The sequence below is a fragment of the Oncorhynchus clarkii genome, chromosome 15 (genome assembly GCF_045791955.1).
Source record: "Oncorhynchus clarkii lewisi isolate Uvic-CL-2024 chromosome 15, UVic_Ocla_1.0, whole genome shotgun sequence".
Classification (NCBI taxonomy): domain Eukaryota; kingdom Metazoa; phylum Chordata; class Actinopteri; order Salmoniformes; family Salmonidae; genus Oncorhynchus; species Oncorhynchus clarkii.
This window is the reverse complement of record NC_092161.1, coordinates 23,804,901-23,819,899: the sequence shown is the minus strand read 5'-3', so window position 1 is coordinate 23,819,899 and position 14,999 is coordinate 23,804,901. Positions and strand designations below refer to the sequence as shown.

At 46.0% G+C, this 14,999-nt stretch overlaps 1 protein-coding gene across 1 annotated transcript in view; it reads left to right on the top strand.

The window, feature by feature from the left end:
• Positions 1-360: 360 nt before the first annotated feature.
• Positions 361-14,999, top strand: part of LOC139366745 (E3 ubiquitin-protein ligase HECW1) — a 67,741-nt gene continuing 53,102 nt past the window's right edge. The window contains exons 1-4 of the mRNA XM_071104442.1: positions 361-440; positions 2,539-2,869; positions 3,202-3,309; positions 5,343-5,437. Coding sequence (XP_070960543.1) covers positions 414-440; positions 2,539-2,869; positions 3,202-3,309; positions 5,343-5,437 — 561 coding nt within the window. The 5' untranslated portion in view covers positions 361-413. The remainder of the gene's footprint in view (positions 441-2,538; positions 2,870-3,201; positions 3,310-5,342; positions 5,438-14,999) is intronic.

Here is a 14,999-nt window from a genome sequence, read left to right as displayed (position 1 = left end):
CAAAAATGATATTGCGATATTGTAAAAAGGATACGATAGCCTATATCGTCAAAAATAATATCCCAATATTGTAGCGATTTCCCCCTGAATCTCTGTTATACAGTATATTAGTGTTCATGTTTTCACACATCTGATCTGTATAATCCAGTTTTAAATGGCTACTTACTGTATGTTTATGTTTTGAAAGAGAAGTGGCGACCCTACCCACCAGTTCACAGCTACTATGTACTATGTAACCCTACAGTGATAGAAACACAGTTATTTAGGGATACGCTACAGAAAATACCACATGATCACGTAATCAATAGTATAGTCAATCATATAAACTGTGATTGCGCTGTGTTGCTTTCCATGCTAAATAATCCCATGACCTTTTCCTCAGGATTTGATGTGCTTTGAGTTGACGACACATAATGCTGCTGAACCTGTGTAGTGTTAAGGTCAGTGTCCTCCTCGCTCTGTGCCGTCACCATTACCCATCAACCATCACACCTACCATGCTGTGCTCCATAACAGCATCGTGGTCCGTCTGTGGTGTCTTCACTCAATGTGTTTGTGTTTCTAGCTGTGTCTCATATGGTGTTACAACTAAAGTACCCAGGTCCAGTGTCCAATGCCAATTGATGCCTCTTCTTGGGGTCTAGCCCTTACCCTTGGTTGTGCTTAGATGGGAAAGGTGCTCAACTCCAAGAATTGAAATAGACAGACAATTACCTAAACCAACTAACTAACCTACAAACATCCCCCCACTAAATGTAAGAATGACAGCATACAGTACGAGATGTGCAGTGATGTTTTGGTATCACTATTAAATAGACTAATTGGCCTACAGTTGGCCCTAACTGGCCCTACACATTGCTTGCATTCTGAATGACTCTACAATAAACATTAAACTAGACTACCAGGTACGCTGTTCAGTGTTAGCAAGGATCAGGCCTTTTCTCTGAAGATGTGTTGGAGTAAACCAGCCTAAAGCTGAATAAGGTGATGGTAATCTCACTGAGAAGTTAGGGTGTTCTTTCGCAGTGGGAGTTAGACTGCCAGGTGTCTCTAGAGGCAGAGCTGTCTGTCAATACCTCTTCTACTGTGGGAGGGCTGCTTTCCAACACACATATAGGACTTTTTATTTTGTCACTGCATGTAGGCTACACCATGGATTGTTCACTCCAGGCTGTTTACGATGAGGATTGTGTCTGTGGGTACCCTTAGGCCAGAAACCTATATTGATGTTCTGTATGTAAAAGATAAGGATCTCTGGGGAGTGTGGGGGGTTTGTGTGATTAAAACACACACAAGCAAACGTAGCCTAGTTCATCATTGCACTCACTGTGCAAGGATGTGAACACTTCCTTAGGAGGAGCTGGCTTTGACGATGCGAAGACACATCAGACTGGATTATATTGTTTTCCCTATCTTCTTCCAATTTTAGGCCTTCACCACTATAATGCACCAAACCCACATCCAATGGGGAAAAGACCCATTTAAACTAAACCTTAACCAAACCAAGGTCATCATTTTAGGATCCATATTCATCATGCAATCAGTCACAACCTTCAGCAAAAGAAATGTTGTAATGGTTGCTCGTTAGAATGGAAAGTATACAGTGTGTACACCTCCCCACCTTGACCTTGGTGGGCTGGATAACCGACCGTTCACTTACTAATGTGTCCACCAACCCCTAACAACCTACAACACCAGGGCAGTGTTCAGTGGGGCAAACTGCACCAAAACGTTTTGCAACAGTAACGGAAAACATCTGTGTTGTCATGGGACAAGTTTTACTAACACCTCCCAGTTTAAAAACATTTCATAATGTTCACTCCCTACTGAACAAGACCCAGATTGCACCTCATGGCTCTACCATCAGATTAACATTTCCATCAGTGGAACCCATTCCCCCACACTCTTCCCACACATCGTTAGCGTCCATTACAAATGAGTGTGTTTCCCCAAATGTTTCTGCCAGCGCCTATGAATTACTGTGATTGTCCTGCTGCTAACAGTTAACAACCTCCATGTTTATGGTGATGTGGAACGGAGTGCCAAATGACTGCAACTGCCGCTGGGTGGAACGGCTCGGAATCCTCTGATTGAGCGAATGAGCATTCACTTGTGTTTACATTTGCTCTTATCTGTATTTTAATGCCACGCGAAAGAGCTTCGATGTCTAAGCAGATTGGCAATGGGTGGTGCAAAGTGCCCTACAATCTCAACACACCCATCTCAAAGCTGGTACTGGCAGAAATATTCTCACTGTGTATACTCTATGTAGTCACGATGTGAAGGGATGGTATTAGTGACGCTGTATATCGGTCCAATATGATGGATCATTTTACTTCCTTTTTTTCTAACATAAAATTTACCTCAGTCAGAATGCAATCTAAGTAGTCCAGCAACAATGTCCCTAATTTACTTCACTATTTAAAGTTGCTGGACTTACATCAGACAGGGTAGCTGTATTATCTCGTACATGAAACATCCAACACATCTTCCGGTAATTACATTACCCTGTAGTGTGTGTGTTGTACCTCCCTCCAGAACTTGTACCAGAACAGGTTCCTGGGCCTGTCCGCCATGGCGTCGCCGTCGCGCAGCGCCCAGAGTCGGCGGCGCTGCAAGGACACTGGGACGCGTTACAGCTACAGCCCCGAGCAGTACCCCAACGGTGGGCCCCGGCACGACCACGCCACCGCCCTGGCCCTGCAGCCCCGCTCTACTAGCGATGCTGACCTGGTCACCTCGGACAGCCGCTCAACGCTGACCGTCAGCACCTCCCACTACGCCATCAGCCAGTCCCAGGACATGCTCATCTGCTGGGACATCAAGGAGGAGGTGGATGCCGGGGACTGGATCGGCATGTACCTCATAGGTGGGTGGAGCTTCTGATGAGTCAATGGCAAGAGTCAAGTCTACACCAGTTCCAAACATCAGAATGATTGTCCAAACTTTGCCCATTAGACTAATCCCAGTGGGCACAGACGTCAGTTCAACGTCTAGTACACGTTGGTTCAACGTAATTTCGTTGAAGTGACATGGAAACAACGTTGATTCAACCAGTGTGTGTCCAGTGGGAGGTTTATACCTTTTCCCAACTGACATGTGTCAAGTTCACAGTGGGCTTTGATTACAGTGAGCATGCAAAATAATATAGAAGCTACAATATATACTGTTACATTGTGTATGATGTTCCTGTTCATTTAGATGAGGGACTGTCGGAGAACTTTCTGGACTATAAGAACCGGGGAGTGAACGGCTCCCACAAAGGCCAGATAGTGTGGAAGATCGATACCAGCTCCTACTTTGCAGATTGTAAGTATACCTATCTCCTTTAAAATCACATTTTAAATGTCGACAGGTCAACTGGTAGCAAATATTCTGAGACTGTTCCTGTTGTTTTATCACTATGTGGGAGATTTGAAGTTCAGCATTGTAGCACGTCCTGTGTGTGGAGCATGTTGTTTATCTGTAGAGAGAGTTGATAGCGAATTTCAACCCCTCTATGTTGTTTTGTCATAAGTATTTAGACTACATTGGATGTTTACTGGCCTAAGCAAAATGTCAGTATGTATCTCTTGGATGTCGCAAGCTGTTAGAATTATACCATGAGGTGATACTTTATTTATACTAATTAAAATGGTGCATCAGGCTACAGGCAGGCACTGATGTTTCCGAGGGCTGCAGAAATCACAGTGAGTCAGACTCGAAAACCCACTCTCTCCTCCAGATGTCTGGAACTTTCTGACAATTTCACCACCAATTTTTCAGCCAGGTAGAGTTAAAAAAAAAAAAATAAAAAAAATGTGATTATGCAAAATATGTCCCATTATCCACATTTCTGTCCATATCTCATTCTCAAACCTGCCACCGCCGACCAGGACGGATGTATTGATTTCTCTCTCCCTTGCTATTCATCTCCGACAGGGATATGACAACTAGCAGGACTAATGTCTACTGCTCACATGGTAGCCTGCCTGATCTGTGGCTGGGACTCAGGATCAGTCCAAACAAACCGCCTTATCTACTGCCGAGGCTGCAGAAAGCCCAAGCCTAGAGAGAGATATCCTCAGGTTCCCTGTGGAAAAGCCTGGCACTCCCCTGTGGTGGCAGAGCCCAATGACTGTGCAAGGAATGCTAAAATAAGGGGAGCTCATTTTTGTGTGACAAGCAGATAGTGATTTTTCGTTAGAGCCTCCCTTGGATACAAATGGAATGTGTTACAGAGTGAAATGGTACCCTATTAGTTAGGTGACAGAGGAGCAGGTGTGAGCTGTTTTCAGACTGAGACACACACACACACACACACACACACACACAGGGGAAGTCAAGTGGAGCGTTCCGAAAGTGGGTATTTTCTGGTGGCTATCTTTTTTTGCTCAGCTCTGATTTTCTGTTTTTAGAACATGTGTAATAACTGCATAAGGAGATGGATTTGGCAGCACAAATTCACCTGGGACTCTCCTCTCGTGAACACCTCTTTGTCATCACAATGCGTGCTCCCTAGAGCATGTTTCTATCTCTCTGTCTGTCTCTCTCTCTCTCTGTCTCTCCCTCTTCTCTCTCTCTCTCTCTCTGTCGCTCTCTCTCTCTCTCTCTCTCTCTCTCTCTCTCTCACACACACAATAGACAAGAATGCACATGCCTATCCTAAATTTATTTATTCTCCTATCATGTCAGCCGACGCCTCTTTAACCTACACTGGCTGTATCGCAATGATAGCAGTACAATTTAGAGGAAAATGAACAGTTAAAAAAAATGCAATGATGTTGAAGTGATTGACTTCCCTCATTGGACACAGTGGATTATAGTCTGTCGCACAACAATGATGAACTATAGTGCTCCATCTCTGCCTTCCTCCTCCACCAACCTGATGATGATGTCAACAAAGGGATTAGGGTTGGATCATCCTGTCAGGAAGCCTGCCATTGTCTCTGTCACTACTATTCTCTATTCCCTCCATCCACCCATCCCTCTGTCCAATCCATCCCTCCATCTAATCCAGTGGGTCACGGGAAGGGGAAAAAACGACTTTGTGGTGACGTGACCTTAATCTCACCTCCTTTCTCTCTCTCTCTCTCTCTCTCTCTCTCTCTCTCTCTCTCTCTCTCTCTCTCTCTCTCTCTCTCTGTCTTGTTATCCCTTATTCTCCCTCCTTCTTTCTCTCTCTCTCAGTATGTCTCTCTCTCTTGATTTTGACACGCTCACTGGATGTGACTATTTCAGTAAAAAGTGTCGTCTGACGGTACAATTGGTTGCCATTCATTGAAACGTGTCAAGAAAAGGGCAATTAAAGTTAAAATCTCTCTCTCTCTTTCTCTCTCTGTTTCTTTCCCTCTCTCCTGCAGCGGAGACTAAGATATGCTTCAAGTATTACCACGGTGTGAGCGGAGCCCTGCGAGCCACCACACCCAGTGTGACAGTGAAGAATGCATCTGCCCCTGTGAGTGTCACACCCTCGTCTTAACCCCTCCCCTCTGTCCTCCTCCCTAATGCTCCGTGTAGAAGTTAACCAATAGGCACAGATCGAGTAACCTAAAGCCACATATTTTGTAACCTATAGGCACAGGTCTAGCACAGATCTAGGATCAGCTTATGCTGGCGTTTAAAAAAAAAGAGACAAACCTATACAGACCCTACTGTAGCTGCTACCGACCAGTAGCACTCACGTCTGTAGCCATTAAGTGCTTCGAAAGGCTGGTCATGGCTCACATCAACACCATTATCCCAGAAACCCTAGACCCACTCCAATTTGCATACCGCTCCAACAGATCCACAGATGATGCAATCTCTATTGCAGTGAACACTGCCCTTTCCCACCTGGACAAAAGGAACACCTATGTGAGAATGCTATTCATTGACTACAGCTCAGCGTTCAACACCATTAGTGCCCTCACAGCTCATCGATAAGCTAAGGACCCTGGGACTAAACACCTCTGCAACTGGATCCTGGACTTCCTGACGGGCCACCCCCAGGTGGTAAGGGTAGGTAACAACACATCCACCATGCTGAACCTCAACACAGGGGCCCCTCAGGGGTGCGTGCTCAGTCCCCTCCTGTACTTCCTGTTCACTCATGACTGCACGGCCAGGCAGTACTCCAACACCATCTTTAAGTTTGCAGATGACACAACAGTGGTAGGCCTGATCACCAACAACGACGAGACAGCCTATAGGGAGGAGGTCAGAGACCTGACCGTGTGGTGCCAGGACAACAACCTCTCCCTCAACCTGATCAAGACAAAGGAGATGATTGTGGACTACAGGAAAAAGATGACAGAGCACACCCCCATTCTCATCGACGGAGCTGTAGTGGAGCAGGTTGAGAGCTTCAAGTTCCTTGGTGTCCACATCACCAACAAACTAACATGTTCCAAACACACCAAGACAGTTGTGAAGAGGGCACGACAAAACCTATTCCCCCACAGGAGACTGAAAAGATTTGGCATGGATCCTCAGATCCTCAAAAGGTTTTACAGCTGCACCATCGAGAGCATCCTGACGGGTTGCATCACTGCCAGCTTCTACCCCCAAGCCATAAGACTAATGAACACCTAATCAAATGGCTACCCAGACTTTTTTCATTGACCCCCCCCCTTTTACACCACTGCTACTCTCTGTTGTTATCATCTATGCATCGTCACTTTAATAACTCTACCTACATGTACATATTACCTCAACTAACCGTTGCCTCCGCACATTGACTCTGTACCGGTACCCCCCTGTATATAGTTTCACTATTGTTATTTTAGTGCTGCTCTTTAATTACTTTTATTTCTTATTATTCTCCGTATTTGTTTTATTTTTTTTTACTGCATTGTTGGTTAGGGGCTCGTAAGTAATCATTTCACTGTAAGGTGTTGTATTCGGCGCATGTGACAAATACATTTGGATTTGATTTGATTTACTATCAATGTCTGTGGGAGCACATTCCAACAATGTAGCATCCCAACATAAGACTGAATTTCTATAATGGCAGTTGGTTTACACAGTAGCTAACTCTACAGTAGTCATGTCCTCATCGAGGCACGGAATGCAGCCACAGACATACAAAGGAGAATTACTGCACACAAACAGAGGGATTAGAAATAACAGGGGGAAGAGAGTGAGCAGAAGTCCTCTTTAATGAGCGAGAGGTTGCGTGCAGACCTCCCTATCTCTCATCCTCCTATCCTTGGCTGAATGGGAAGTTCAAGAGCTCTGTGGGTGGCCAGCCTCTTTCATCCTCTCCTTCTGTTGTTTTGGTTAGAGGACTTCATACTGTAAGATTGTCCTTGCTGTATTCATCCCTATTCTTTTGCGTGCTGTGATGCCCCCACCCACTTTTCGATTGAATGCATAGTGGAATTGTAAAGTGTAATGACCATAGAGGTCCCATAATTCATAGGATATATCATTAATAGATTCTATGTCATTCTACAGTATTGCAATGACTGTCTTACTGTGTCGTCTTTTGAGAGTTGAGCTCTTTCTACCTTCTGTCTGTGGATTAGATGATCATGGACAGATCCAGATTGACCTGGCTCTTATTGGTGGAGTTTCTCATTTCCTAAATGCTGGAGCGAGAGTTACCTTAATTAGCTTTTCACTACATGGCACCTTTATCCTTTATTGGGCTGTGGAGAGTTTGTGAAGCACAGTTAACTACCACTTACAGCATTGTGCCCTGTTGAAGTGTGTTGAAGATGGGCTTTGAGTGCAAAGGCACTCCCTATTTATTAATATAATGACAACAATGGGGGCGAATCCCAAATCACACCCTATTCCCTATAAAGTGCACTGCTTCTGGTCAAATCTGTAAAGAGATATGTCTCTGTTTGTGTGTTTTTTTATACAAATATCTAATCAAATAATCAAATCAAATCAGATTGTATTTGTCACATGCGCCGAATACAAAAGGTGTAGACCTGACAGTCAAATGCTTACTTACTTACTTAACCAATAATACAGTTTTAAGAAAATACAAAAAAAAAAAGTAAGAGATAACAAAAGCAAATAATTAAGGAGCAGCAGTAAATAACAATAGCGGGGCTATATACAGGGGGTACCGGTTCAGAGTCAATGTGTCAATGTGCAGGGGCACCAGTGTCGAGGTAATTGAGGAAATTATATACATGCAGGTAGGGTTATTAATGTGGCTATGCATAGATAATAACGGAGAGTAGCAACAGCAGGGGGGGGTGGTGCAAAAGGTCTGGGTAGCCATTTGATTAGCTGTTCAGGAGTCTTATGATTTGGGGGTAGAAGCTGTTTAGAAGCTTCTTGGACCTAGACTTGGCACTCCAGTACTGCTTGCCGTGTGGTAGCAGAGAGAAAAGTCTATGACTAGGGTGGCTGGAGTCTTTGACAATTTTTAGGGCCTTCCTTTGACACTGCCTGGTATAGAGGTCCTGGATGGCAGGAAGCTTGGCCCCAGTGATATATTGGGCCTTGTTGTAGTCCTGTAGTGCCTTGCTGTCAGAGGCCGAGGAGTTGCCATACCAGGCAGTGATGCAACAAGTCAGGATGCTATCGATGGTGCAGCTGTAAAACCTTTTGAGGATCTGAGGACCCATGCCAAATCTTTTCAGTCTCCTGAGTGGGAATAGGTTTTTTCATGCCCTCTTCAGGACTGTCTTGGTGTGCATAGACCATGTTAGTTTGTTGGTGATGTGGACACCAAGGAACTTGAAGCTCTCAACCTGCTCCACTACAGCCCCATCGATGTGAATGGGGGCGTGCTCGGTCCTCCTTTTCCTGTAGACCACAATCATCTCCTTTGTCTTGAACATGTTGAGGGAGATGTTGTTGTAATTGCACCACACGGTCAGGTCTCTGACCTCCTCCCTATAGGCTGTCTAATTGTTGTCGGTGATCAGGCCTACCACTGGTGTGTCATCAGCAAACTTAATGATGGTGTTGGAGTTGTGCCTGGCCGTGCAGTCATGAGTGAACAGGGAGTACAATAGGGGACTGAGCACTTACCCCTGAGGGGCCCCCGTGTTGAGGATCAGCGTGGCGGATGTGTTGTTACCTACCCTTACCATCAGGGAGGGCCCGTCAGGAAGTCTAGGATCCAGTTGCAGAGGGAGGTGTTTAGTCCCAGAGTCCTTAGCTAATTGATGAGCTGTGAGGGCACTATGGTGTTGAACGCTGAGCTGTAGTCAATGAATAGCATTCTCACATAGGTGTTCCTTTTGTCCAGGTGGGAAAGGGCAGTGTGAAGTGCAATAGAGATCGCATCATCTGTGGATCACTTGGGGTGGTATGCAAATTGGAGTGGGTCTAGGTTTTCTGGGATAATGGTGTTGATGTTGGCCATAACCAGCCTTTCAAAGCACGTCATGTCTACAGACGTGAGTGCTACGGGTCGGTAGTCATTTAGGCAGGTTACCTTAGTGTTCTTGGGCACAGTGACTATGGTTGTCTGCTTGAAACATGTTGGTATTACAGACTCAGACAGGGAGAGGTTGAAAATGTCAGTGAAGACACTTGCCAGTTGGTCAGTGCATGCTAGGAGTACGCGTCCTGGTAATCCGTCTGGCCCAGCGGCCTTGTGAATGTTGACCTGTTTAAAGGTCTTACTCACATCGGCTGCGGAGAGCGTGATCACACAGTCTTCCGGACCAGCTGATGCTCTCATGCATGTTTCAGTGTTACTTGCCTCGAAGCGAGCATAGAAGTTATTTAGCTCGTCTGGTAGGCTCGTGTCACTGGGCAGCTCTTGGTTGTGCTTCCCTTTGTAGTCTGTAATAGTTAGCAAGCCCTGCCACATCCGACGAGCGTTGGAGCCGGTGTAGTATGACTCGACCTTAGTCCTGTATTGACGCTTTGCCTGTTTGTTGGTTCGTCGGAGGGCATAGCGTGATTTATTATAAGCTTCTGGGTTAGAGTCCTGCTCGTGCCCTTTAGCTCGGTGCGAATGTTGTCTGTAATCCATGGCTTCTGGTTGGGGTATGTACGTACAGTCACTGTGGGGACGACGTCCTCGATGCACTTATTGATAAAGCCAGTGACTGATGTGGTGTACTCCTCAATGCCATCTGAAGAATTCTGGAACATGTTCCAGTCTGTGCTAGCAAAGCAGTCCTGTAGTTTAGTATCTGCTTCATCTGACCACTTTTTTATAGACAGAGTCACTGGTGCTTCCTGCTTTAATTTTTGCTTGTAAGCAGGAATCAGGAGAATAGAGTTACGGTCAGATTTGCCAAATGGAGGGCGAGGGAGAGCTTTGTACATTCTCACATAGGTGTTCCTTTTGTCCAGGTGGGAAAGGGCAGTGTGAAGTGCAATAGAGATCGCATCATCTGTGGATCTCTTGGGGCGGTATGCCCCTATGGGGCGGTATGCCCCTATACGTCTCTGTGTGTGGAGTAAAGGTGGTCTAGATTTATTTTTTTCCCTCTGGTTGCACATTTAACATCCTGATACAAATTCGTTAAAACTGATTTAAGTTTTCCTGCATTAATGTCAACACAGTGTTGTGTTGTGTGTTTTGGCCAGTCATTGTGTGAGTCACTTTGACTGCGTTGGCTTCTACCATCTCCTGTCCTTTTGCTTTGATTACATAAACCCGTAGGCCTGTTGTTGCATACTTCTTAATTCAACATTGAACGTTGGTCCTGGCTGGTAGTGCAGTGTTTGACCTAAGCTAGACTAGCTATAGTGTTACCGCGGCTGCCTGCCGTTGTGCTGGCGTGGCCACCAGAAATGCTGATCACCTCTAAACCTGATCTGACTACTGTATTCCTGGTTTAAAATAACCTCACCTTGTCAGAGGGAGAGAGAAGGCTTGAGTGGTTGAGCTGGAGTACACATCAAACGGACATGGGCAGAGGAAGGGGGCCCTAGCTTCAGTGCTTCACTACAGTACTGAAGCCTGTCAGGAAGATAGATGATGGAGTGGACATGCTCGGCCGCTTTGGACCGATGAGGCGAAGTGTGTTTGTGTGTGTCTGTGTGTGTGGTGTGTGATTCATGGAGAGACAGCCAACAGCCGTGACTGATGGTGTCTCCGAGACGCACTGAGAGGAGGAGGAGGACTCTACTCACCTGGCTGGCCTGGGTAATAGATGGCCAGTTCATTTCTCTCTGCTTCTTGTACTATCTTGTCCTCTCTTTCTCTACCGCTCACTCTCACCCTTTACCTCTCACTTTCTCTGCCTCTCACTCTCACTCTCGACCTCTTACTTTCTCTCTCTCTCTCTCTCTCTCTCTCTCTCTCTCTCTCTCTCTCTCTCTCACTCTCTCCCCCCACTCTCTCTCTTCCTATGTGTGACAGTATCTGTTTTGTTAACTCCTGGGTGTGTTCTGCTCTATTCTGCCAAAGGGCATAACGCTTGAAGTTTGAAGACGCTTGTCACTTAGTGTATTAAATAATTTATATTCAGCGTAGGCGTCGTCTAAGTAGCAGGTGTCAATCTAGTAGTTAAATTATAGTATTTCTGTATCAAAAATGTACAAAGTGGTTTTCACTTTAACTGTCATGTGTTGTCGCTTGCATACTAACCTAAGGCTGTAGGAGAGGTGGCTGTGTACTGAGATAAGGAGCCTGTCAAATCAGAGAATCAGTGTGGAACTGTCCCTATCCTCTTTTGTGTTTCATCTCAGATCACACACACAGACACACACACACACACACACACACACACACACACACACACACGCTGTGTTATCTGTGTCCTGTGTTACTGGCTTGGCGATTCCTCTCTAGGGACTCTCCTTCCAAGAATGTGTACTAGATTACAAATGGCTTGACTGAGAAACCCACAGCCATAATAGTATGCAGACATCCACAGAGCGGGGTAGTAAACCTGATAACCAGTTCTCCCCATCCATCAGTGTAACCATACTGGTATAATGCCAGAGCCCACAGGAGGTCCCAGACATATTGGGTCGCCGTTGTGGGCATCTGCATCTGCAGGGAGGAGATTTGTTGCAGTGAATTTGGGGGGGGGGGGGGGGGGTAGAGCTTTATTTATCATCAGTGTTATCTGCCCATCGCCGTCTGTGTGACTCTCTTTGCCTCGCTTCTCCAGATGAACTGGGACCTCTTTGCTCCCACTCTTTCATCACTCTCAAAGCCCTCTATTACATTAGAAAGGAGGTAAAGTTATTTACAAAAATGACAGTGTTTGGCTCAGGTCTACCTCCATTGAATAGTTACTGTACAGTAGTATGTATAGCTCTTCATTCAGGAGAGGCAGGCTGAGAAGCTTGGTTCTCCCTCTGTCGTGTGATCGGCGGTGGGAGTGTGTGTGGTTGCCTGCTCTGTCCATTTTGATGTGTCTTTGTGTCTTTGAAACTGAGATTGTGTCTCTATGCTCTGTGTGTGTGTGTGTGTGTGTGTGTGTGTGTGTGTGTGTGTGTGTGTGTGTGTGTGTGTGTGTGTGTGTGTGTGTGTGTGTGTGTGTGTGTGTGTGTGTGTGTGTGTGTGTGATAGCACATGATGGCACAGGTTTACATCCCAGCTCTGTGGATGTCAGCATACATTGTGTTGTTTACTATTATGGCTGTGGGTTTCTCAGTCAAGCCATTTGTAATCTAGTACACATTCTTGGAAGGAGAGTCCCTAGAGAGGAATCGCCAAGCCAGTAACACAGGACACAGATAACACAGTGTGTGTGTGTGTGTGTGTGTGTGTGTGTGTGTGTGTGTGTGTGTGTGTGTGTGTGTGTGTGTGTGTGTGTGTGTGTGTGTGTGTGTGTGTGTGTGTGTGTGTGTGTGTGCGCGTGCAGGGCAGTGCATCTATGTTGGCGTAAAGTATATGTATGTATGCGTCTCTGTCCTCACTGTGTCCTGACTCTTTAGTCTAAGCCTTGCCGTGCGCTGAGCTGACAGGACCGCTGTGTAAGCTTTTCACTCAGTGGGGCGCCAGCCTTAGCAGTCAGCAGAGCAGCCGCACTGCAGAGGAGAATCCCCCTCTCCTCTTCTCACTCTCTCTCCCTCTGCCTTTGAATCTGACGCTGCCTCTCTGAATCTGACTCGACCAGTTACTCCCATCAATACCCCACTGGCCCTAGTCTGGCCTCAAGTCAGAGTAGGTTCACCTGGGCCATGGCCAAAGGCTTTTTGGGGGGCCTCAGGGGTGGAAAGACAAAGCACCGGTGTAAAATCCTGCAGTGGAAAAGGGACATATCATATCAAATCAAATTGTATTGGTCACATACACATGGTTAGTAGATGTTATTGCGAGCGTAGCGAAATGCTTATGCTTCTAGAGCCGACAGTGCAGCAGTATCTAACAGGTAATATCTATCAACTCCACAACAAAACGTAATATCTAACAAATTCCACAACAAAACCTAATACACACAATCTAGTAAAGGAGTGGGATAAGAATATATACATGTAAAATATATGGATGAGCAGTGACAGAGCGGCTAAGATGCAATAGATAGTATAGAATAAATAGTGTAGGATACAGTATACAGTATATACATATGAGATAAGTAATGCAAGATATGTAAACATTCTTAAAGTGACATTATTCAAGTGACTAGTGTTCCATTTATTAAAGTGATATCAAGTCTGTAGGCAGCCGCCTCTCTGTGCTAGTGATGGCTGTTTAACAATCTGATGGCTTTGAGATAGAAGTTGTTTTTCAGTCTCTCGGTCCCAGCTTTGAAGCACCTGACCTCGCCTTCTGGATGGAAGCGGGGTGAACAGGCATTGGCTCGGGTGGTTATTGTCTTTATTGATTTTTCAATTCACCTTCCTGTGACATCGGGTGTTGTAGGTGTCCTGGAGGGCAGGTAGTTTGCCCCCGGTGATGTTGTGCAGACCACACCACCCACTGGAGAGTCCTGCGGTTGTGGGCGGTGCAGTTACCGTACCAGGCAGTGATACAGCCCAACAGGATGCTCTCGATTGTGCAACTGTAAAAGTTAGTGAGGGTTTGAAGAGGAGCTGTTGCGCCTTCTACACCACAATATCTGTGTGTGTGGACCATTTCAGTTTGTCGGTGATATGTACACCGAGGAACTTAAAACTTTCCACTGCTGTCCCTTCAATATAGATAGGGGGGTGCTCTCTTTGCTGTTTCCTGAAGTCTTTTGTTTTGCTGACATTGAGTGAGAGGTTATTTTCCTGACACCACACTCCGAGGGCCCTCACCTCCTGTAGGCTGTCTCGTCATTGTTTCCACACTGTTGTGTGGTCTGCAAACTTGATGATTGAGTTGGAGGTGTGCATGGCCACACAGTCGTGGGTGAACAGGAAGTACAGGAGGGGGCTGAGATCAGCGGAGTGGAGATGTTGTTTCCTACCTTCACCACCTGGGGGCGGCCTGTCAGGAAGTTCAGGACCCAGTTGCACAGGGCTGGGTCAAGACCCAGGGACTCAAGCTTAATGATGAGTTTGGAGGGTGCTATGGTGTTGAATGCTGAGCTGTAGTAAATTAACAGCATTCTTACATAGGTATTCCTCTTGTCCAGATAGGATGGGGCAGTGTGCAGTGTGATGGCGATTGCATTATCTGTGGACCTATTGGGGAAGTAAGAAAATTGAAGTGTGTCTAGGATGACAGGTAGGGTGGAGGTGATATGATCCTTGACTAGTCTCACAAAGTACTTCATGATGACAGAAGTAGTCATTTAATTAATTTACCTTGGTTTTCTTGGGAACAGGAACAATGGTGGCCATCTTCAAGAATGTGGGGAGAGCAGACTGGGATAGGGATTGATTGAATATGTCCGTAAACACACCAGCCAGCTGGTCTGCGCATGCTCTGAGGACGCGACTAGGGATGCCATCTGGGACGGCAGCCTTGCGAGGGTTAACACATTTAAATGGTTTACTCACGTCGGCCACGGAGAAGGATGGCCTACAGTCTTTGGTAGTGGGCCGCGTCGGTGGCACTGTATTGTCCTCAAAGCCCGCAAAGAAGGTGTTTAATATGTCTGGAAGCAAGATGTCGATATCTGCGACGGGGCTGGTTTTCTGTAGATCCTGCCTCATGCGTCTCGTGTTTGAGCCGTTGAATTGCGACTCCACTTTGTCTCTAAACTGACACTTTGCTTGTTACT